The 26,301-nt window shown below is 39.1% G+C and overlaps 1 protein-coding gene across 12 annotated transcripts in view; it reads right to left on the reverse strand.

Annotated features, from left to right (window-relative positions):
* ERICH3 (glutamate rich 3) overlaps positions 1 to 26,301 on the reverse strand; it is a 123,611-nt gene that overhangs the window by 46,475 nt on the left and 50,835 nt on the right. For 7 of the 12 annotated variants that reach the window (XM_086390595.1, XM_086390594.1, XM_086390592.1 and 4 more), the window contains 3 exons: positions 24,497 to 24,715; positions 10,791 to 10,971; positions 3,922 to 4,108 (listed from right to left, as the gene is read on the reverse strand). In XM_086390595.1, the coding sequence (XP_086246721.1) occupies positions 3,922 to 4,108; positions 10,791 to 10,971; positions 24,497 to 24,715 (587 nt within the window). The other 5 variants (XM_086390603.1, XM_086390604.1, XM_086390599.1 and 2 more) reach the window with 5 other exon arrangements.

Consider the following 26,301-nt stretch of genomic DNA (forward strand, 5'->3'; position numbering starts at 1 on the left):
CATCTAGTCAAAGCCGTGGTTTTTCCAGTAGTCATGTATGGATGTGAGAGTTAAAGAAAGCTGAGCACCAAAGAATTGATCCTTTTGAACTGTGGTGTTGGAGAAGACTCTTGAGAGTCCCTTGGACAGCTAGTAGATCCAACCAGTCCATCCTAAAGGAATCAGCCCTGAATAATCATTGGAAGGACTGATGCTGAAGCTGAAACTCCAATACTTTGGCCACCTGATACGAAGAACTGACTCATTTGAAAAGACCCTGATGCTGGGAAAGATTGAAAGTGGGAGGAGAAGGGGACAAGAGAGGATGAGATGGTTGAATGGCATCACTGACACGATGGACATGAATTTGACTAGGCTCTGGGAGTTGGTGATGAACAGGGAAGCCTAACATGCTGCAGTCCACGGGATCACAGAGTCGGACACAACTGAGTGAGTGAACTGACTGACTGAATAGACTTTACTCTTAAATATCAAAACCATTTTATTTGTTGATGTTGTTCAGTCTCTAAATTGTTTCTGACTCTTTGAGACCTGATGGACTGCAGCATGCCAGGATCCTCTATTCTTCAGTATCTCCCAGAGTTTGCTCAGATTCATGTCCATTGAGTCATGTTTTCATTGACTCCACTGAATCATGTTTTCATCAGACTCCATTGAGTCTGATGTTTTCTAACCATTTTTTCCTCTGCATGCCCTTCTCCTTTTGCCTTCAATCTTTTCCAGCTTGAACATTTCAAAGAAAGAAGCTAGAGGAAACCAAGTAAAATCATATAAAGAATTGTACAGATACTCCTAAGAATTGAATAGGAGAGTAGATGCCATCAATCGGATTTTGGTACTGATTATTAAACCTCCATAGAAAGTGTTTAGGACCAAACATTTTATAGCTTGGATTTATACAGCAATTCCCAGTGAGTGCTACGTGTTCACACATGCATGACTGTATGAGAATTCATTAGCTTTCCTGCGAGTTAAACAGAAATGTGTTAAATGACTTGCCCACAAATATGGAGAATGCGTATTTGACTTGGAACAGAAAAGCAACTGCAGGCATGGCCTAAGTACACCTCAGCATTCCTACTACTTGCCCTAGACCATTCACTGTGCCACTTGTACCTCTTCTCTCACCTATAATTTCCAGATTCTTCCTCCCTTAGCCTTAACCTCAGCTGACAAATTCTTGTTTGACCAGAAAATAGAGACAATCAGCAGAGAACTTCCAGGTGGTCCAAAAACATCCACCAGTTTACATCTCTTTCTGCCCTATAGCCATCTTTCTTCTTGTTACTTCATCTAAGGCTAATACCTCCATTTGAGCCCCAGGTCCCATCTCTTCTCATCTACTCAAGCACTAAATATCTCCCTCTATATCATGCCTGATCAATGCTTTTCTTCCTCAGGTATTAATCCTATCTATCAGCTTTTAACCATATTATAATATCTCCAATCTTAAAAAATAATAAGTCCCTCTTGGGCCCCTGCATCCTCCCTCCTGGCTGCCACCCAATTTCCATCCTTCAGAGCAAAACTCTTTAATAAGAGCTGTCTATAATCTCTGGCCTCAGCTCTTCTCCAATTGTGTATTAAACCCACTCCAATCAAACGTGCATTCCTACCACTCCCTTATAGCAACTTGTGTCAAGATCACCAGTAACCAACACATTACCAAACCATGCTCAATCCAGAGTCTTCACTTTGCTTCACCTAGCCACACCTTGGACCCAGTTGATCATGCCTAATTCTTTAAACATTTTGTTCATTTCCAGGACATTGCTTTCTCTAGGTTCTCTGTCTAATCATTGGCCTTCCTTCCCTAGGCTTTTTTCCTGGTTCCTCTTTATCTTCCTTCCCTTTGAATGAAAGTGACAAGAGCTCATTACTCAGACATATTCTCTTTCTGCCTTTCATTCTTAAGCAGATTTATCCCATCTTATGACTTTAAATGCCATCCATATGTAAACCATTCTCAAATTTATATCTCCAGCCTGGACATCTCACCAGACAACAGATTAACTGATCCAACTACTTATTCAACATTTCTATTTGACTCCAACTCAATGTATCTAAAACCAAAATGCCTTCCTTCCACTCCCAAACCTACATCTTCTAGTCTTTCCTGTGTTAACTGGGCATCTTTCGAGTTGTTTAGGCTAAAAACTTTTCAATCACTCTGACTTAGCTCTTTATCTCATGCCCTGCATCCAATCCATCAATAAATCCTATAAACCCTACCTTCAAAATTCATCTAGAACCTAATTTCTTATAACTCTTTCCACCATTGTCTTGCCTCTAGATTAAAGTAGTTTCCACCATTTCCCCACCCTCCCTAGTTTATTTTTTCCATAAGAGCTACTGTCAGATCATGACAGGCCATTGCTCAAAACCTACCTTAGAGGCTTCCCATCCCCCTCAGAATAAAAGTCAAAGTCTTTGCAGTGACCATAGGACTCTGCATGATTTGACCCCACTGTCTCTCTTACCTCATCTTCTATCACTGTCCCATTCCTCATTTGTGCTCTGACCACACAAGCTTACATACACCAAGCATAATCCTGTCTCACACACTTTGTCTATGCTTTTCCTCTACCTGAAAACCTATTTTAAAAAGGGAACATTTTTTCTGGTTTCTGCTTGAAAGACATCAGAGAGGCTTTTGTTATCCATCCTACATAATAGAATACTGCCTTCTGACCCTTTATTCCTTTTATCTCCCTTACCTTATCTTGTGTTTATGTTTATTACCATCTCATATATATTAAAAGAAGACAGAGCACCAAAGAATTGCTGCCTTCAAAGAACTGTGGTGCTGGAGAAGACACCTGAGAGCTCCTTGGACAGCAAGGAGATCAAACCAGTTGATCTTAAAGGAAATGAACCTTGAATATTCTTGAAATCAGTCCTTGAAAGGACGGATGCTGAAGCTGAAGTTCCACTATTTTGGTCACCTGATACAAACAGCTGACTCATTGGAAAAGTCCTGATTCAGGGAAAGATTGAGGGCAGAAGGAGAAGTGGGCATCAGAGGATGAGATGACTGGATGGCATCACCAATGCAATGGACATGGACTTGGGCAAACTCCAGGAGATGGTGAGGGACAGAGAGTCCTGGCATGCTGCAGTCCATGGTGTTACAGAGAGTCAGACATGACTGGATGACTGAATAACATACATTAATTGGTTGGTGTACTATTGGTATATTGGCATTGATTTATTGGTATATTACTTGCACTTCCCCAATCAGAAGACGCTCCATGGGTCAGATTCTTTGATTGGCTTACTCCCATGTTCTATCTTGGCACAGAATCAATTAATTTTCCATGAGTACTTTCAGGAGAAAGTTAAACAAAGCCTACAAGAAAATGTACTGATCTCAAACAGAATGTCCAATATGAAAACTGATAAATAGTAGTCAGAACTGACCTGTTTACATGTATTTTTTTACGCCTGAGATTGAAACTAGTGGCATGAAAATGATCTTTGGGCTACACAATAATGCAGGCATAACTCTAATACACATAACCTATAATATCCAATTGTATAAGCTGGATGCTTGACACATGCTCTGGAGCTCAACCCAAAATCAATTACTACAAGGAATGAGGTGGGAAAAAAGCCTCCCTCTTTCCCTTTAGAAACAGAACTTAAGCATCACGAGGAAAGGAAGGGGCAGAAAAGAAATAGAATTTGAAACACCACCAGCTTTTATCCCCACTATATAATACAACTGAAAATCTACTTTTCATCTTATAATTTTAAATACAACACACAGGATTGTGATAAACAACCTTAACCCTAGATATTTTAGGCTCATCTACATTAATATGATTCTTAACAAATTGTGCTGAGAAATACATCAGTAAAAGCATACAAAGGAGCATGTAGCAAAACCTGCCCTCTCCCAAAGGACATTTGTTTCCATACTTGTAACAAGGCGACGATCTCTCGACACACACAAACCCGAAGTAGCCTCGTTTGCCTCCAAGTCTGGAACCTTTTCGATGCTTATATTCACAGCAGGAGCTTAACCTGTTCACCTGTATCCCATTCAGGAAAAAGGTGAGGCTGAACGGGAAACCTTGGTGCCTTTTGGAAATAAACTGAAAGGTCTCTGGAATTTAAAAAGGAAATACATTAGTGAAAGCAACTGACCTTGAACTAACGTGTTCTAAATCACATTTTTCTGGTAGATAAATACAATATTATTGTCTAGATCTCCTTTTTTTTTTTTACTTGAGGACAATTTTTAATCACAAAAACACATTCTTTTACATATATATAGTATAACAAATACTCCAAGGTATTATAAAACTCTTTGACTTGTAATAAAATAATAAAACCTAAAATTATATGAACACTTAATATGGCCAGACATTACGCTTGATTACTTTGGATGTATTATTTCTAGACAACCATATGAAGTGTAGATACTACCATCATCAGTTTCTATAATGCAGAAATTTAAGTTTAGATGGATTCAGTAATTTAGCCAAGATCATACAGTAGGAGAGTCAGTGTTTGAATCCAAACATCTCTCTGGACTCCACACCTCTATGTTGCTATGCTATCTACCAATAAAGCACGTAATGAAAGGTGACTATGAGCTCAGTGATGCTTCTATATGACTATCTTTTAATTCAGTAGTGTTTTTAAATACATTTATTTTTTAGTGGTGACTCAAAACATCCTGATACATATATGGATGAGGCAGAATCATTCTATCCTTAGTCCACTCTCAGTTCTGCCTAGATTTGAGATCCTTTCTTGATCCCCTACCCACCCAAAAGTCTCACCAATAAATTAAGAACCACTGCTTGTAATTAACAGGTTTTAATCATTCCATGTCTCTATAGTGCTCTTTGAAGAAGTCTCACCCTAGACATTCCAAAACCCAATTCTCCAGGTAAGAATACCAGAGTGGGATGCCATTTCCTCCTCCAGGGGATTTTCCCAACCCAGGGATCAAACCCACATTTCTTGTGTCTCCTCCATTGGCAGGTAGATTCTTTACCATTAGAACTACCTGGAAGCCCTCTAGCAGGGAAGAACATGCCATAAGTAAACTGCAGTTTCACGGTCAGTGGAGGATGACTTGATTTGGAAAAAAAAAAAACTAAAAAACTTTGGTCAGTGGCATTATGAGTAATAATCTACAATCTCAGAAGCAAATTAACAGGGAAGGTCAGAGGTTCTTCTAACCATGAGATTGTAGTTCTAATTAGAGGAAGCAACAGGTCAGCAGACTAGCCAGAAATTTAACAGGGAGATACAGGCAATAAGGCAGTCACAGACACATTCAATAAGCTTTCCACACATTCCCCAGCTAACTGGAAGCAGCATGGATTGAAGTAGGCCCAACCTATTTACACATCCCTGTCCTACTGGGAGCTTGCACCTGTGTACAAAGGAAATATGAGAGCCTGGTGGAAAATAAAAGTTGAAACATACCTGAAAACTGTCTGAACTTTGAATGTACTCCTGAACCCACTATAGTGGGTTGAATATTGCCCTCCAAAAATTCATGAATACTCAGAACTTCAGAATGTGACCTTATTCTGAGATAGGGTCTTTGTAGATATAATCAGGGAAGGCTCAAGATGAGATTATCCAGAATTTGTTTTGTCCTAAATCCGATGACTGATGTCCTTATAAGAAGAGAAGAGGATACACACACACAGATACGCAGAGAAGAATGACACGTGAGGATAGAAGCACAGGTGGAAGTGATGGAGCTGCATGCCATAAAACACAAAGGATTTTGCTAAGGATCACCAGATGTTGGAAGAGGCAAGGAAAGTTTCTCCCCTTAAGCTTTTAGAGGGAGCATGACCCTGCTAAGACCTTAATTTTAGACTTCTGGCCTCCAGAACCACAAGATGATAAATTTCTATTGTTTTAAGCCACCAAATTTAGGAGCATTTTCTATGTCAGCCCCAGGAAACTAATAAACCTACAGAGAGATTCATTGGCAGAAGACAGAGGGTATATTGGCTCAAAGTGTTTACTCTGACAAATCATTGGATGATCACTAAACTATGAAAATAGAGACAAGCCTAAGAGATTAGCCTAAAAAATATAAACAAAATTAAAAATAATCAGAGCAGAGACATTAATAGCTATATACCAATGAAAGAGGGCATGAACTTCAGATTTGTTCTAGATAAGCTACTAAACAACAACAAAACCAAGAATAACTTTCCAGAGGGAAAGTGGAATTCAGAATCCACAGCTGCTGTAATACATGATCTAAAATGTCAAGTTTTCAACAACAGCAAAAAAAAAACCTCAAAAAGAAACTGGAGAGGGTGTGACCCATTCTTAGGAAGTGAAAGCCATCAAACCCACTCCTAGGATGTAGCTCAAGAGAAATGGTAACTGATGTTTACACAGAAATCTTGTCTTTGTAAATCATTGCAGCATGATTTATAATAGTCCCAAACTGGGAAAAGTGCAAGTGAAGTGAACTCACTCAGTCATATCTCTTTCTGACCCCATGGACTGTAGCCAACCCATGGTATTTTCCAGGCAAGAATACTGGAATGTGTTGCCATTTCCTTCTCCAGAGGATCTTCCCAACCCAGGGATCGAACCCAGGTCTCCTGCATTGCAGGCAGACTCTTCACTTTCTGAGCCACCAGGGAAGCCCACCAGGGAAACAATACAAATGTCCACCAAATGTTACCCATTCATTGGGTAAATGAATAAAATGTGGTAGATCCACAAAACAGAATATATTCAGTGCTATGAGAAGAGAGCAACTATTGATAAATGCTACAATGGATGACTCTCAAAAATACTATACCTATGGCTGATTCATGTTGATGTATGGCAGAAACCAACACAATATTGTAAAGCAATTATCCTCCAGCTTCCCAGGTGTCTCAATGGTAAAGAATCCACCAGCCAATCAAAGAGACACAGGTTTGATCCCTGGGTCAGGAAGATCCCCTGGAGAAGGAAATGGCAACCCACTCCAGTATTCTTGCTGGGAAATCCCATGGACAGAGGAGCCTGGTGGGCTACAGTCTATGGGGTTGCAAAGAGTCAGACACAACTTAGTAACTAAACAACAACAAAAAATAAATTAATTAAAATTTTAAAAATTATATACAATAAGTTTTAAAACTCCATATGCTAACTGAAAGAAGCAAGATACAAAATCCTACCTATTGTATGATTTCATTTACAAAAGGTCCAGAGAAAGCAGACCTGTAGAAACTAAAAGCAGATCAGTGCTACCCTGGGGCTGCCTATGAGAGTGAGGATTCATTGTCAAAGCATGGGCACAAAGGAAAACAGAGATAATGACTGCACAGCCCTATAAAATTCCTAAATATCAGTGAATTGTCCACTTAACAGTGGATGAACTTTATGGAATGCAAGCTACACCTATTTTTAAATTAAAAAAAAAAATCAATATATAATAGCAAGAAAAAAAAAAAACAGTTAACATAAGTCAAGGTACAATAAGATACTTCAGTTTTAGGTACAAAGAACCATGACCAATCAAGAGAGAGGGATAAAACAGAATAGAAGTCAGCTGAGAAAACTTCACAACCTTAATCTGAATCTTAAAAGATGGGTAAGATTTGAATTTAAAATACAGTTTTGATTTTAAAATTCTTTGTCCTGTTACAAAGAAAAGAGCACAGGAAAAGATCAGATAACAGTGTGTGGCGGGGATGGGAGGAGGAGGCAGGAGGACCAGAGAAGCAGCTCCTGTGCTTGTGAAGATGTAGTGAGCGATGCACAAATAGTTACAACAGGATCAGGTTATGGAAATACAAGAAAATGGGGCAGAAAGGGATTATAAGAGAGCCAGAAAAAAGGTACTTTGTTCTTGATATCTACATGAACCCAGGAGGCCAACTTCTGCCTTATTTGAAAGGATGAATGGTAAATAAAACTGCTGTGAAGAACTGTACTCTTTACAAGTAGCAAAAATATTCTGTGACTTCACAGGTGTACATAATACACAATCAATCTATGGCCTGATGTCTAAAATCAAACTGCAAGACATCATGAATCACTATGATAATGAAAGATGCACTTGCTATGTTCCTAAATAATTAATTGTATTGTTATGCTCATCCAAAAGCAAGACAAATTAACAAATGCCACATTTTTAATGAGTTTACTGCTCCAAGCATAATGCTAAAGGCCCTTTTTCTTAAAGCACAAATCTAAAAACCTATTCACATTTCACTGAATCACACACAGCTTTGATTTGTAAAAGGGCAGATGGGCAGATTCTTTTCAGTCCAGTTAAATTGCTAAGATTGCTGAACTACAAGTCAACTTGAAGCCACCCAACTTTTTCAGGTTTGAACTTTCCTAGCAATCAAGGGCAAGCTGAGATAAAATTATTGTGTGGACAGGATTCAATTATTTAAGTCCCCATTCCATCCTATTATTTAAGATTGTCCAATGACATAACATAAAGTCAGTCCTAGGATCAATATGCACGCAAAATAACAGTCAGCTGAGTAACACTCTCCAGTAGCCTTTTGCAATCTTATCACACAGTGTATATCATCTCCCAGAAAATCCTTCAGCCATCTTGTTCTTTTTTCAATTGTATGTACATTTTCCAACAGTCAAAAAGCCATTCGATATGAATTCTGTTGAATAAAGCATGATCCAAGACCCAGGAAAATTTTCATTATGTTAATTCCAATTTGAGGCTATAGCTAATTTTAGAAATTCTAAATTAATAGTTGAAAATGACACTTTCAAAAAATAAGTGCAATCATTTATCATTAGGGGTTTCATAGCCCTCATATTATAAAAATATTTGAAACCCTTTGCTACTGAGAATAGCTAACTGGGGCCAGATAGTATTTAATACTAAACAAGGGCCCTGCACGTAGCGGCGGGGAGGGCTGGAATCAGCTCTCAACCCCGGTCAGAGCTGGGAGTGTGACCTCGGGGAGGTCGGTACCTCTGAGGCCTCTCCTTTTTCTCATCTACACAATAAAAGGAACAAATTCTCAAATGCTATGACAAAATAAAACAAAGTAAATTCTATTTCTGGCAAGTACACAAAATGGGAAAAATAATTTCTAGCATTATTTTTTAAAAGAAATTTTTTACACTTTTATAAAGAAAAATTTTTTTCATTATAAAACTATATAGTTCATTATATAATTTGATATGTATATAATTAATTAGAATATATAATATTTTCACTAAGTTAAAACCAACATTCAAATGTTTATCCTTTCTTATGTTGGAAAGTTTTCAATATTTTATCCCTAAATATGTATAGTTTTTTTTAAGTTCTAGAACTTTTTTAAGTTAATAGTCACTGTTTTTGATTGATGAGGGAAATCAGAAAGTCAAAAGTAAAAACACCATGCTTACTTCCAACTCCTCCTTTCAATCTCTAAGTCTATATCTAGATTACCCAAATATAAATATTTCTTTTAATCAGTAAAAACTCTATCACTTTCTAAAGAGTTTCTTAAGCAAGGAAATAACAAATACAGTCCTATAAAAACACTTCCTTTTAATTGCAGTTCCACAGAACTAAATATTGACCAAAAAACACTTTGGTATAATATGTGAAATCCTATGCAGCCATGAAATTAAAAGACGCTTACTCCTTGGAAGGAAAGTTATGACCAACCTAGAGAGCATATTCAAAAGCAGAGACATTACTTTGCCAACAAAGGTCCATCTAGTCAAGACTATGGTTTTTCCAGTGGTCATGTATGGATGTGAGAGTTGGACTGTGAAGAAAGCTGAGCGCCAAAGAATTGATGCTTTCAAACTGTGGTGTTGGAGAAGACTCTTGAGAGTCCCTTGGACTGCAAGGAGATCCAACCAGTCCATTCTGAAGGAGATCAGCCCTGGGATTTCTTTGGAAAGAATGATGCTAAAGCTGAAACTCCAGTACTTTGGCCACCTCATGCAAAGAGTTGACTCATTGGAAAAGACTCTGATGCTGGGAGGGATTCGGGGGAGAAGGAGAAGGGGATGACAGAGGATGAGATGGCTGGATGGCATCGCCGACATGATGGACATGAATTTGAGGGACCTCCGAGAGTTGTTGATGGACAGCGAGGCCTGGCGTGCTGCAATTCATGGGGTGGCAAAGAGTCGGACACGACCGAGTGACTGAACTGAACTGAACTGATATTGGATATAAAAATTATCTTATGCTAACAAACATGGATTTATAATCAAAGGGAAATGAAAATGTAATAAAAGCATTTAGCCAAATTTTGTACTGCATTATTTAGGTGTGGTCCATCCTGAATGTTACTGGATTTGTGATTTATCTCAGCAAAACTAATACAATTATGTAAAGTTTAAAAATAACATAAAATTAGAGGAAAAAAAATAAAAAATAAAATAATAAAATAAAATACAGAGGTTTTCCATTCATAAACATAAAAAAAAAAAAATAAAGAACAAATTGCCAATCTAATATTTTTCTCTTAGGATAATGTATGATATAATTCACTATGGCAAGCCAAATAGTTAACTTGTAATTTGGGGGACAGTTATTCGTGCAACATTTTAATGATCATATATCTATATCTCAAGATTAATCTGTTACTGGGTTAAATCACTCCAAATTCTTTCTTCCACAATCTGCAAGAGTAATTGCTGCTTCAGTTTCAATCATGGAGCAGTAAATCTGGATTTACTTTTAGGCAGCTGGTTTATAAGTCCCTGGATATGCATAATTTCATACAGTGATTGAAGTCATTTTGATATTATATCAACAATAGCTTATCTATAGCATCAACTGCAAGCAATTAAAAAAATTCACATTTTATGTGTACCTTTTTCAAGTAGCTTGCCTGTGTAGACACACAGGTTTTCTCCACCACAGTGCTGTTGATAAACTTTTATTTCATCCCGGAAATCTGAGTGATCATAAGCTAGGTGCACACTTTTCCCCAAATAGATCATTGTAATAGCTGCATTACTATGTAGTGGTGTTTTATGAATCCTTCTTGAATCCTAGAATAAACAAAAAGGGGGACTTATTAACTAATCTCCTTCTAATCAGAATGTGAAGACACTGTAATACAAAGAATACAAAAGGCTATTTTTAGGTACCTAGCAAAAAAAACCTTTATAACATGTCAACATATACAGTGCACAAAAAGTCAACCCCATTACAAAATAAATACTCTTAACAATTATAACATACATACACTTTGGCTTTGTATTTTTAATGTAAATTCTGGGCATCTGGACAAAGTTTGTCACCTTTTAGCTCACGTATGTGTCTTTTTTTCATGCAACAAAAACATCAATGATGTGAAGAGGAAAACTACTCTTGGTTCTTTTAGCTGGTTCCCAAATAAAAATTTAAATCAAATTAATTAAATAATATTGGTGACATAATTTTCTTCTAATCCAAATTGACGTTCACTGTGATTTAGCAATTGTTTTTATAATTAAGTGTTATCTTTTTATGTTTGTGCACTGACAAGACATCCTTCCCTGTGTTTATTCTATGTGAGAGGGAGAGGCATACATTTGATTATTCCTGCAGTCACCCTGAGGATCAGGAATAATATATGTCAGATATTTGGGATTATCCAGTTTAATAGGAGCCATTCAGTTCAATGAAAAACCAACACTATCAATATTAGCCTTAAATAGCAAACAATACATCCAACCAAAAAATATCACCTCATAAGCCTATCTGATATTCTATGGCACTGACCAATTTAAATTATGTATAAAATAAACAATAAACTCAAATGTGAGATTAAATATCCAAAGCCTTACCTCCTGGTTTATATTCTGAAGTATTTTTTCATAATAGTGAATAAGCACACTGTTTGCCTAACCTCTAAGAGGAAGACAGGGAAAGGAAAGTAAGAAAAGGAAGAGGAAGAAGAGGCAGTGAAATAGAATGGCTCCTTGAAAGACTTCAAGAGGTCCCAGTAAGAATATTGTAGGCTGCTAGAACTATACAGATACAAGGCATTACTTTTAATCTACTTCACTTTTCTAAAAGTCAATTTTTAGCTAAATGAAAAATGTGAAGAGACCAGCTTTCAGTGAATCCAAGGCAATGATCTGAGTTTGATTTCATTGACTTACAGATGCCTTGGAAACATGCATTTTATTGAGAATGACAAAGCTCAAAAAAAAAAAAAATTCTGAAGGAACTTCTATAATACTTCTATCTCTAAATCCATTTCCTTCTACCTTGGAGTATTCTTTCTTTTTTTTCATTCACTTTTATTTCTTTGAAACAAAAACCAGAGGAGGTAAATTTGATGAAATTCTGCAAATGACAGTCTGAGATTTAAAATTTGAGTGCACTGTCTTGCCTGTGGACAGAGCTCCCAAATAGAGAGATAATCCAGGGAACTATTTCAGGGACTTCAGGAGCCATGACAGCAAATCAGCAAACTGGATAATTCTCTGCAGACTAGAAACTTCACTCTGCATCACAGTTGAAAGCATAGGTATGATGGCAGGCCCAGCTCCTAGTTGCAAAGTCATCCCATGTTTCCTCTTGCCTGAGCGACTATGGAGCTGTGACACGCACGTGTGCAGCCCAACCCACAATCACCAGCCTAAGGCAAATCCAGCTCCAAGTTCCCACTAGAGCATTTAATGATGTGGAGGATTAAATAAGAACATCCCACTTCGTTAAGCAATACTTTCTGAAGTGGCATGGATTCACAGGTAGTCCTGAGAGCTTCTAGGAGATAAGCACTACATAAATACGAGGTAATAGTGGGATTAGAGTGGAGGAAGGGCCCGCCTCATCAGTGCAAAAGGAAAACCTGGATGGAAGAATGTTTAAAAATAAAATCAAGGAAAGCTCTTCACCCTTTTCATTTACTCATATTCATATTTTTTCTGCTAAAGTATATTTCTGATAGCAACATCTCTTTTCTCTTGGGTCTGGTTGCTTCATTCCTTTTTAAAAGATTCCCCAATCATTGCCACCAAGTAACACCTTCTGTGTTCTAATAGGAGGCCTAAGTGATAGCTCATGATTAAATACATCCACTAAGAAATGAACGATTGTTTCTTGCAGTTGACTAAACTGCCTCTAAACTTACAATCTTCCCAGGTTATAATGAACTCAGACTGATGAAACTTTAACAAGGTTTCATGGCCCTTTCTGTGGTCCTCAAGCAAGTATCAGAAGCTTCCATGAAAATTCAGTTGCATTTCAAGAACAGGAGCAAGTCTCAAGCTTCTGTACATCTAAGGATTATCTCTCCTACTTCCTTGACCAGTTGCTTATGACTTTGCTTCTCATTTCTTTTCAGATTTCTCAAGCAAGTATAATCCGAACTGACAAAAAACAAGCCTATTGAGTAGTGAACCAGTCAGCTACTATATATTTGTAATACTTAGCATTCAGGGGATATATTAAATTTTCACTGGCATCTCTTTATCCCTGCCCAGGTATACATAACAGGTAGATTTTAAAGACTGAATAAGTGTCAAAGTTCCTGTTTTTGTTGATGTGTTGGGCAGCCCCTCCTCTCTATCTATAAGACAAGCCCTGATGAACTCTGAACATAATATCATACCTGGACCACTGTAATTAACTTGCAGTTAGAATGCTAGAAAAAAAAGAGCATAAATTTGAGCTGTTCCAGGAAATCTGGATGTATGATTACCTTACTAATTGACCCCCACACTTTTATCCTATTGTCCTTCAAATTCTCCCTCCTCCTGGATATCAGAGTGATCTGCTGCTGCTGTTACTGCTGCTAAGTTGCTTCAGTCATGTCCAACTCTGTTCGACCCCACAGACGGCAGCCCACCAGGCTCCCCCATCCCTGGGATTCTCCAGGCAAAAACACTGGAGTGGGTTGCCATTTCCTTCTCCAATGCATGAGAGTGAAAAATGAAAGTGAAGTCGGTCAGTTGTGTCCGACTCTTCACGACCCCATGGACTGCAGCATACCAGGCTCCTCCGCCCATGGGATTTTCCAGGCAAGAGTACTGGAGTGGGATGCCATTGCCTTCTCCATCAGAGTGATCTACTGTCACTAAATAGATCATGTGACTCTCCTGCTTAAAGTCTTCCAATGATCCCCAATATCCATGGGATAAGGTTCAGTATTCCTCAGACAGTAAAAAAAAAAGTCTTATAGTCTCTAACTCCTACTATCTTTCAACTATTGCAATTTCTTGTATTACATCTAAAGGTACAGCAACTGAATTAATTGTAATGGTCCACACATAACCAACATGCTTTTAATCTCAAGGCCTATATAACTGTATGAGTCACATGGCATTGACCTGTTTCCTTGTATTCCTCTCTCTCAGTAGATAAGGACAGTATCTTACCGATCTTTATGCCCCACCCCCTATGTCTTGTCAGTGCTGACAGCTGTGCTGTGCTGTGCTTAGTTGCTCAGTCATGTCCGACTCTTTGCAACCCCATGGACTGTAGCCCACCAGGCTCCTCTATCCATGGGGATTCTCCAGGCAAATATACTGGAGGGGTCGCCATGCCCTCCCCCAGGGCATCTGCCCAACCTAGGTATCCAACCCAGGTCTCCCACATTGCAGGTGGATTCTTTACCATCTGAGCCACCAGGGAAGCCCAGGAATGCTGGAGTGAGTAGCCTATCCCTTCTCCAGGGGATCTTCCCTACCCGGGAGCCAAGCTGGGGTCTCCTGCATTGCAGGCAGATTCTTTACCAGCTGAACTACTAGGGAAGCCCACTGACACCTAGTAAAAGCCTAATAAACATTGATCTGACTGGACACAGCCATAGAACAATTAGAGATTCCACATTCTGACCTTTGCTGAGACAAAAGCAGGCTGACCCCACCCAAAATCAGAAGCTTTCTACATTTACAGGAATTCAATAGGTACTAAAGCATTAAAAGTGATTCATGGTGTCCTGTTAAACAAGACACCACCTTTGTTGATTAAGCCTGGATATTGATAAAAAGCCTGGCCATAAAGAGCGGCAGACAGTCTTCATGTTGACTCTTGATTCAGGTCTTGCGCAGTCACTAAGTCAAGCCCAACTCTGCGACCCCACGGACTGCAGCCCGCTTGGCTCCTCTGTCCATGGGATGTCCCAGGCAAGAATATTGGAGTGGATTGCCATTTCTTTCTCCAGGGGATCTTCCCGACCCAGGGATTGAACCCATGTCTCCTGCACTGACAGGCAAATTCTTTACCACTGAGCCACCAGGGAAGCCCTATTCAAGTCTTTAGGAGAGGAAATTCTGACTTGAGCTAGAAGAGTGTTGCAATGTTCATACTCTAATGTTTCAGGAAGCTGCTGGTTGTGATGGAAACCTGTCTTCAATCTCCTCATTTAGTTCTGCTCTTTCCCTTCTCTTTCTCACTGGCTTTAACTTGTTCTCTCCTTCTCCCTCCTTTGCTTTTACTATGCATCTTCCTTGCACTTTATCCCTGCCTGTTTTTCTTATTACTGTATGACCTATATCTCATGCAAATTCCTGACCTAACCCCAAATGCCTTGGTCTTTCTGGACTTCTGGAGGAATCTGAGCTCCAGATTTTGAGGACGCTGAACTGACACTGTATCCTTTACTTCCTCATCTCCCTCAACAGAATGAATTCATTAAGTCTGTTAAGACCAGAAATTATCCAGCTGGATTTTGATTTTGGTGAGAAGGCCCCAAATCGGACCCTCTTAGTAGAGGTCCGCCCTGCCTCCTAGAAGCATTTCTGGTTCTTCCTTTCTTCTGGGGTGGTGTTCCACAATGCCAGCTGCAAAGGTATTTTGATTGTTGAACTGACTTTTTTTATACTGTTTTTAAGTTCTTTTTAGTTATGTAGTTACCAAACTACAGTGCTAATTTTAAGCAAAAGCATTGTTCAAAAGAAAATGTTGCCTAAAATAAATCAAGCCTGCCATGAAATATGTTGAATTACAATATATTAAAATCATGCGATGTTTTTCCTTTTTCATTCTCAAATCTTAGTCTACTGATGAGAAAAACTAAGAGTAAAAATACCAAGGTAATGCACTGGCTAGGAGAAATTTTTAAACTATTTTAAATTTTAAAAATATTACTTAAATTAAGTCAAACAAAAGAAATGCGTGATTTCCCCACAAAGCTAATATTTGTTAGGCTTTATTTGTTACTGGAGAAAAGGGATCTATACCTGAAAGGCATAATTATCATCTACAATATTTACCTAAGCTAAAAAGTATAACTAAAACTTACTCTTTGCATGGATAATAAAGCAATACCCATTTATGAACACACTGCTAATAAACATGTGACTAAATGTAAATAAAATCAAACACCTGCTCTCAACAAGCTTTATAACCTGGGAGTAGAATTAAGAATAAGGGTACATGAATATTTATGCTAAGCAGAAAATATTAAAGAACATAGGAAAAGTAACAAAGTCCTCTTGAAGGGAAGAAGAGATGGAATCCTTTTACTGTGTACAGAAATACAGTATAGAGCATAAAGTCTTTGAGAAGATCAGGGAAAGATAGGTAGGGAAACACATTCTTCTTATCTGTTATGCATTCTCAGTCAATTCATAGAATATCTGGCATAAACTAATTTTTAAAAAGTATATACCTGAGATGGGGAAGTAGAAGACCAACCAGTTGAGGGTATAGAAAATAGTTCAACTTGGCTTGGCTACGAGCAGAGAGAAAGCTGGAAAAGGGCCAAAATCAGAAGCCCTTAAATGCTAGTACACTAAGCATGCCCCTTTATTCTGATGTTTTGACATCTGGGTCCTTGCTGACCCTGGGATATAGCTCACCCAAGACTAACCAGTTCCTAGACATGGGCTTCCCTGGTGGCTCAGTTGGTAAAGAATCCGCCTGCCCAATGCAGGAGATGCAAGTGACTCTGGTTCAATACCTGAGTCAGGAAGATCCCCTAGAGAAGGAAATGGCGACCCACTCCAGTATTCTTGCCTAGGAAATCCCACGGAAAGAGGAGCATGGCAGGCTACCGTCCATGGGGTCACAAGAGTTGGACACAACTTTGTGACTAAACCAATAGACATAATAAATGACTTGCCTAGGAGAACATTTATCACATATAAACCAACCAACCGAGAGCCTATATCCACCCTCCCCCAGTCTCTAACAAACTGGGCCCACATTCCGCTACCCTTACCAGGCACCAGACAACTGAGGACAGCCCAACACCGAAGCCTGCCAAAATCATTCATACCATCCTGTCCTAAGCCTGCTTACCCCCCCGTTGCCTGATCCTTCCTCAGAAACCACAACAGATGCTCTTTTCCACCTTTTCCTCCCACCCTCACTCCTGACAGTCCTGGTGCTTCCCTGGGTGACCCTACAAGGCCTGGTGTGATGGTTAATTTCATCTATCAACTTTGCTGAGCCACAGTGCCAGATATGTGGTCAAACAATATTCTAGATGGACGCCTGACTAAAATAAACAGGGATTTCCCTTTCTCTTGAGAACTATAAGTGACAAACTTAAAGGCAAGTATCCTGATCTATAGGTCGCAACATAGGTGAATAATAATGTGACATTTTAAAGCAGGCAGACTACACCTCACTTTCATTAGGAAAGCAGAAGCTAGTGAAAGGTTTTAAGCAGGCAAGAAAAAAGCTGGGAGCCAGTCTACAAAGTTTAATTTTAACACCATTATATAGAATCTACTACTACTGAGATGGACTGTGCTTACACTCCTCTCCCATTCCTGCCTTTAACTCTCTGCTTCCTGATTTTGTTTGCTAACTTCCTATCCACCTTTCAGGCATCTGTAATTGCATAGGGCTTATCTGAAGTCTGGAAGGTGGACAGGGGAACTCAGGCAAATAGGAGAAAGCCCCAGACTAGTTCAAGCCTGGAGAAACTCTTTGCCCTCTCTTTCATAAAACATATAAGAAATTAAAGCAAACTATGTTTCATTGTTTTAATTGATAAACATACTGTTTAAGTAGGTTCTTATTTGGACTTCCCTGGTGGCTCGAGTGGTAAAGAACCAGCCTGCAATGTAGAAGATATGGGTTCGATCTCTGGGGTAGGAATATCCCCTGGAGTAGGAAATGGCAACCCACTCCACTATTATTGCCTTGAGAATCCCATGGATAGAGGAGGTTGGCAGACTACAGTCCATGGGGTTGCAAAGAGTAGGACACAACTGAGGCAACTTAGAATGCATGCAATTTCTTATTTGAAAGCCTTTATTTTCACATCTATAAACACTATTCACATCTATAAACACTATATAGGACATCCATGTTTTCAGTAGGCAGCTGTGTAGATAAGTGATAGGCAGTCCTGAGTGGAAACACAAAAATCTGCAGATCAGTGAGGTAAAACTCAGAGTAAAACCTAACTAGTCGCAGAGATTCCATAAAAGCATTATAAGCTCTCTAGGTATTATATATTCACATTATAAAGCAACAGGGTACAGAAGCAATGTGCTGGGCTGTGAAATTTACACTATGTCATTTGGCTTCCTGGATCATGGCCTAGAGACAGAGACCAAAGAAGCCAGGGATCCTGTTCTACATATGCACAGAGGAACAGGTGATGGGCCGCCAACAAGCCATATTTCTTTGGCTCTTTCTTTTACCTCTTTCTTTTAAGAGCATTTTCTTTGGGATGGTAGTCATGAAAGTATGAATTTAATGTGTAAATTAATCATGAGAGCCACCTTTCCTTAAATGAGTCTTTTCTAGATCAAATATAAAATAAATCCAAATATTTAAATGAAAATACATGATTTACCCCACTGTGCCAATTTCATTCTTAAACCCAGGACCTAGGAGCTAGTGACAAATCCCAGAGACATCTAGAAAACAACTGAAGCCATGTGAGAAGATGATCACATCTTGAATTTTGAATAGAAAGACAAGTGTCAAGGTCTAAGCCTATGGTGACATCCAGGTTTAGGGGTGAAGATGAAAGAGATGTAGAGGAGCACGACAGTAGGTAAAAGGAGAGAGCAAAGAACCATGAAAGTAGAGTGCCACGAGGCAAGAGAGAGAAGCTTCACGGAGGCGGCAGTAATAACATAAGATACTACTATCAAAGGAAAATCATGGTAAGCAGAAAATATAAACTAAGATGGTAGAAATAATTCTAAACATACTGCAAAATAAAATAAATCAGTAATTAAACTCACTAATTAAATGGACAGATTCTCAGTTGAAATAAACAGAAAGCACACATATGCTACATAAACATATTTAAAGTCTAAAGCTTTAAAGACATTGAAGAGTGAAAGTAAAAGGAATATAAATATATATATTCATATATATATAAATAATCTTTCTGTGATTGTGGTTTTCATAGATAGGAAAAAAGTTGAAACAGTGACAGATTTTATTTTCTTGGACTCCAAAATCACTGCAGACAGTGACTGCAGCCATGAAATTAAAAGATGCTTGCTCCTTGGAAGCAAAGCTACGACAAATCCAGACAGCATATTAAAGAGCAGAGATATGACTTTGCCGACAAAGATATGCCTAGTCAAAGCTATGGTTTTTCCAGTAGTCATGTACAGATCTGAGAGTTGGACCATAAAGAAGGCTGAGTGCCAAAGAACTGATGCTTTTGAACTGTGGTGCTTGAGAAGACTCTTGAGAGTCCTTTGGACTACAAGGAGATCCAACCAGTCAATCCTAAAGGAAATAAGTCCTGAATATTCATTGGTAAGACTGATGCTAAAGCTGAAGCTCCAATACTTTGGCCACCTGATACAAGGAGCCAACTCATTGGAAAAGATCCTGATTCTGGGAAAGATTGAGTGCAGGAGGAGAAGCGGGCAACAGAGGATGAGATGGTTGGATGGCATCATTGACACAACGGACATGAGTTTGAGCAGACTCCGGGAGATAGTGAAGAACAGGGAAGCCTTGTGTATTGCAGTTCATGGGGTCTCAAAGAGTCAGACACAACTTAGCAACTGAACAACAATATATAATCTAAAGAAAATAAGGAGAAGTACTATTAGACAAATAGATTTTGAGGCCAAAAGTAATAATAAAGAGGATCTTTTTTTAATAATAAAGAATATTTTCACCAGTAAGTTCAAGTATCCTAAATCTGAGGGCATATAAGTATGAGTATTGAGGGCAAGTATTGTCAATATTTACAAGACAGAACTCAATTAACTACAGAAAGAAACAGACAAATCCACAACTACAGAGAATTAATTCTCACTAGAACTCAAGAACTAAGAGACCACGTGGATAAAAAGAATAATAAGGATGTAAAATTATGAGTAACACAATTGGACATTTCTTACCTATTGGAAGAATTCTGCTCCCAACAATTAGAAAAGCACATTCTTTACAAAAACTGAGCCTATCTTAGCCCACAAAGCAAATCTCCACAAGTACCAAAGGATCAAAATCATACAGAACAAGATGCTTTTTAAGAGTAGCATTCAGTGAACAAAAGGAGTTCTAGGATTTAAAATATGGCAGGAAAAGAAAAATGTCAATAACCCACAGATATAGAGAATGGGCTTGTGGTTGCGGAGGGGAAGAGGGTTGGGGAAGGAAAGGTTGAGAGCCTGGGATTAGCAGATGCAGACTATCATACACAGGACTGATAAACAACAAGGCCCTAATGTCTAGCATGCATGTGTGCTCAGTCCTGTGCAACTCTTTGCAACCCTATGGACTATAGGCTGCCAAGCTCCTCTGTCCATGGAATTACCCAGGTAAGAATACTGGAATGGGCTGCTATTTCCTTCTCCAGAGGATCTTTCTGACCCAGACATTGAACCCACATCTCCTGCGTCTCCTGCATTGGCAGGTGGTGTTTTTTTTTTTTTAACCACTGAGCAATCTGGGAAGTCCAATATATAGCACAGGGAACAAGATGCAATATCCTGTGAAAAATCATAATGGAAAAGGATATGATAAAGGATATATAACTGAGTCACTCTGCTGTACAGTAGAAATTTAACAGAACATTCTAAATCAACTATACTTCAATAAAACTTTAAAAAAGAAAAATGTCAATAGAATGTGTGGAAGATAAAATTGAAGAAATCTCCCAGCAAGTAGAACAGAGAGGTAAAGAAGTAGAAAATATGAGAGAAAAGCTAAGAATATTAGAGCATCAGTCTAGTGGTACCAACATTCTCAAAATAAGATTTCCAAAAAGAGAGAATAGAAGTTAAAAAAAAAAAAAAGACCAAGTCAGACTGAAGCCTTGTGAACTCAAGAGCTAGACACACCAAGGTCTGTCAGAGCCAGGATGCCTGCTGACAGCCGCTGTGTTCCTAACCTGAAGTAGAATGCCCAGGGGAAGCTGGCTCAGATGCTTATCTATGCTTCACTGGTCATGACCACAGGGTGGAGAAGTTGCTGCTCTCTCCTCTGTGCACAGCTACAGAAGCCCATTTGCCTGAGTATATTCTGGCTGGACATCCAGCATCTACCTCACATGAGGACTTCACTAGATGCCCTGATTCTGGTGAGCCCCATTTTTCTAAGAAAATTAAAAGACACTTGCTCCCTGGAAGAAAAGCTATGACAAACCTAGACAGCATATTAAAAAAGCAGAGACATTACTTTGTTGACAAAGGTCTATAATAGTCAATGCTATGGCTTTTCCAGTAGTCATGTATGGATGTGAGAGTTGGACTGTAAAGAAAGCTGAGTGCCAAAGAATTGATGCTTTTGAACTGCAGTGTTGGAGAAGACCCTTGAGAGTCCCTTGAACTGCAAGGAGATCAAACCAGTCAATCCTAAAGGAAATTAGTCCTGAATATTCATTGGAAGGACTGATGCTGAAGCTCTAATACTTTGGCCACCTGATGCAAAGAACTGACTCATTGGAAAAGACCCTGATGCTGGGAAAGATTGAAGGCAGGAGAAGAAGGGGATGACAAAGGATGAGATGGTTGGATGGCACCATGGACATGAGTTTAAGCAAGCTCTGGGAGTTGGTGAAGGACAGGGAAACCTGGCATGCTGAAGTCCATGGGGTTGCAAAGAGTTGGACATGACTGATCAACTGAACTGAACTGATTTTTTTAGAAACACTCATGACCTGACCTCTCTTACTTCCCTGCCAGGAGCTCTTAAAACTGTAAGGAACCAAACCTAGATGGTGACCCACAGCTCTATTCAGCTTATTTTCTCCTGGAAATATTAGCCTTTCATTAAGATGCTAAGTTTGAGCTTTTTTATGAAGTTTTATGCATATAAATAATAGAACTCCAAAGAAAAGCAGGGACTCAATTAACACATTTGTCAGTATACTGCTTGCTCTGAGAAGGAGTCAGGGATGTAACAAGGCAAATAGGGGGCTTATCATATGTCAAAAGTCTGCTACTTGTTGAGAAGTAATGGTATATACATAGATTTTTAATTGTTGTTTAACCTGAACATAAAGATTTTACATATTCTTATGGTTTATATGATATTTAAACATTTTTTAAAAAAGTAGGACTGGGTAGAGTTCATCCTAGTAATATATTTTTAACATTAGAAAATCAAATTTGCCACCAAATAAGGACAATGAGGGAGAAGGCAATGGCACCCCACTCCAGTACTGTTGCCCGGAAAATCCCATGGATGGAGGAGCCTGGTAAGCTGCAGTCCATGGGGTCACTAAGAGTCAGACACGACTGAGCAACTTGACTTTCATTTTTCACTTTCATGCATTGGAGAAGGAAATAGCAACCCACTCCAGTGTTCTTGCCTGGAGAATCCCATGGACAGAGAAGCCTGGTAGGCTGCAATCCATGGGGTCGCACAGAGTCGGACACGACTGAAGCGACATAGTAGTAGTAGTAGTAATAAGGACGATGAAGAAATTACAGTTCTTGCAAATGGAGGCCACAGCCTTTAAGACAGCATGTTTGTTGGCCTGGTGGAGACAAATGCCAGCATTCAAAGAATACATAGTAAATTTGTGGATTAGTAGATTCTAATATCATGGCTCCAAATATTCACTGCCACCTCTTTATAAGAGGATGATACCTACACTCTATGTCAGGCTTTGGTTATGGAATTCAAGTGTAAGTGACAAGTATCACTCCTGAATGGAATCTACAAAGCATTCCATGACTCTGTTTGTCCACGAGGCAAACACACCCCAGGCAGGGATGATTCATCCAGTCTGGGTCTCAGAATTGCCACTGAACACCAACTGACGATAATGATAAAAAGAAGTTGCTGCTATAATCTGAGTCATCTGGGGTTGCTTGTTAGAAGGAAGCTATAGTAAACTAGACTGCAGAGAACTCTGTAGTAGGAAAGGAGATAACAGAAGTCCCAGGCTACAGAATATGAGGAAAGGATTTAGTTACTCTATATAAGGCATGGGTATATAGAGAGACAGATGGATATTAGAGGAAAGAATAAACATCCAAATAGGAGAGAAGAATGACAGACAGTGCAAAGTGCCATGTAATGGGAAAAATACGCTCAAGGAACAGGGCTGGGGGAGGAAGGGGAGGGAACCTCCAGGATGAAGGATACAATGCTCTGTCAGAGACCGTTACAAAGATAGAGAATTGGTGAAAGGTAGATTGAAAGAAGGAAACCTAAGCAAGCAAGAGGAAAGTGAAAGTGAAGTCTCTCAGTCGTGTCCGACTCTTTGCAACCCCATGGACTGTAGCCCACCAGGCTCTTCAGTCCATGGGATTTTCCAGGCAAGAGTACTGGAGTGGGTTGCCATTTCCTTCTCCAGGGGATCTTCCCAACCCAGGGATCAAACCCAGGTCTCCCGCACTACAGGCAGACGCTTTACCATCTGAGCCACCAGGGAAGCAAGAGGAAGACAGTCACAATTTTTAGAGAAGGTTATTGGTGAGGATAGCTGCTAGGAGAGAGATGTGGATGGGGGTAAATAAAGCACTTGAACTAGGCTGGTTTTGAGGAGCCAGCATGCTATCAATGTGCAGTGTTGGAACTTCACTCCCTGATTCTCCAACAGTGAAATGTTGACCCAGCCAGTTTCCAGTAACCACAAAAATTGCATATAACAGCTTATTGGTTGTGTATTTACACTATAAAGTAAGAGATTTTTGACCTTCATACTAGCCTGTATCTGTAAAAGTGTAAATGCCCTTAGAGCTACATTCTTTATCAGTATTTTGAAGAATGATTACAACAAAACAATATATTTTAGGGACATGGAAAGGAAAATATTTAGAAATATTATACAGTAATTTGCCAAAAACTATTAAAAGTGAGTTTTAATAATTATTTTATATGGCACATTGCGGTTTTCAATATGTTACTGAATATTCACAAATTAAATGTTAAATACTTCCTGACATGATTTAATGGCAAACTGAAGGACATAAATGATTTGGAAATGGGTATAGTACAAACTAAATTTGAGCATAAGATTTACTTAATTTTTTTGTCAATTATGCTAAACTATTCAACTGTATTACTCAAATATCTGGTTTAGGATTCATTCAAGTTTACAATTACTATATTTACAAAATTATTATATTTTTTATGCAAGTCATTTGGTATCAATTTCCCTAGATTCTGTTACTGCACATCTAGAAATCTAAAAGTGCAATGTAATCGGTACTAAATTAACGAAAGAAAAGTTGATTCCATAATCACCTTAGTAAAGACAGGTTCTAAGCCATTTGGAGCAGTGGTTGGACGAAATCTTCTCCTTCTCCATGTTTCAGGTCTATTTTCTCTTGTGATTTTTCCACTGGTGGGAGGAAGTGGAGGAGGAATAGGCATAATGTAACGGTTAATGCTCGGAAATTGGTATCGATTCATTCCCTGTGAATTGTCCATGGAGTTCCTGAACTTCATCATTGCCTTCTTGCCCTATAATTAGATTTCATGACATAAGAATGATTGAAACAGATTTGGTAACCCAACATAACTCAAAATTACAGACAAGACTATGATTGACATTGCAGGCAAACACAACTGATATTAACAGGCAAACAAAGTGAAAGTGAAGTCGCTCACTCATGTCCGACTCTTTGCAACCCAATGAACCCCTGCCAGGCTCTTCCATCCATAGGATTTTCCAGGCAAGAATACTGGAATAGGTTGCTGTTTCTTTCTCCAGAGGATCTTCCTAACCCAGGAATCAAACATGGGTATTCTGCACTGCAGGCTGACTCTTTACTCTCTGAGCCACCAGGGGAGCCCCACTTAATAGCCCTGTAGAGATATCTTCAAGAAAATTAGAGATACCAAAGATGGGCTCAATAAAGGACAGAAATAGTATGGACCTGACAGAAGCAGAAGATATTAAGAAGAGGTGGCAAGTATACACAGAAACTATACAAAAAAGATCTTCACAACCCAGATAATCACGATGGTGTGATCACTCACTAGAGCCAGACATCCTGAAATGTGAAGTCAAGTGGGCCTTAGGAAGTATCACTATGAACAAAGCTAATGGAGGTGATGGAATTCCAGTTGAGCTTTTCTAAATCCCAAAAGGTGATGTTGAGAAAGTGCTACACTCAGTATGTCAGCAAATTCGGAAAACTCAGCAGTGGCCACAGGACTGGAAAAGGTCAGTTTTCATTCCAATCCCAAAGAAAGGCAATCCCAAAGAATACTCATACTACCGCACAATTGCACTCATCTCACACGCTAGTAAAGTAATGCTCAAAATTCTCCAAGCCAGGCTTCAACAATACGTGAACTGTGAACTTCCAGATGTTCAAGTTGGTTTTACAAAAGGCAGAGGAACCAGAGATCAAATTGCCAACATCTACTGGATCATCGAAAAAGCAAGAGAGTTCCAGAAAAACATCTATTTCTGCTTTATTGACTATGCCAAAGCCTTTGAGTGTGTGGATCACAATAAACTGTGGAAAATTCTGAAAGAGATGGGAAACCGAGACCACCTGACCTGCCTCTTGAGAAACCTGTATGCAGGTCAGGAAGCAACAGTTAGAACTGGACATGGAACAACATCTGGTTCCAAAGAGGAAAAGGAGTACGTCAAGGCTGTATAATGTCACCCTGCTTATTTAACTTATATGCAGAGTACATCATTAGAAACGCTGGGCTGGATGAAGCACAAGCTGGAATCAAGATTTCCAGGAGAAATATCAATCACCTCAGATATGCAGGTGACACCACTCTTATGGCAGAAAGTGAAGAGGAACTAAGAAGCCTCTTGATGAAAGTGAAAGAGGAGAGTGAAAAAGTTGGCTTAAAGCTCAACATTCAGAAAACTAATATCACGGCATCTGTTCCCATCACTTCATGACAAATAGATGAGGAAACAGTGGCTGACTTTATTTTTCTGGGCTCCAAAATCACTGCAGATAGTGATTGCAGCCATGAAATTAAAAGATACTTACTCCCTGGAAGGAAAGTTATGACCAACCTAGACAGCATATTAAAAAGCAGAGACATTACTTGGCCCACAAAGGTCCATCTAG

The sequence above is a fragment of the Bos grunniens genome, chromosome 3 (genome assembly GCF_055505025.1).
Source record: "Bos grunniens cultivar Pamir isolate PY7600 chromosome 3, Bosgru_T2T1.0, whole genome shotgun sequence".
In the NCBI taxonomy this organism is placed as follows: Eukaryota; Metazoa; Chordata; class Mammalia; order Artiodactyla; family Bovidae; genus Bos; species Bos grunniens.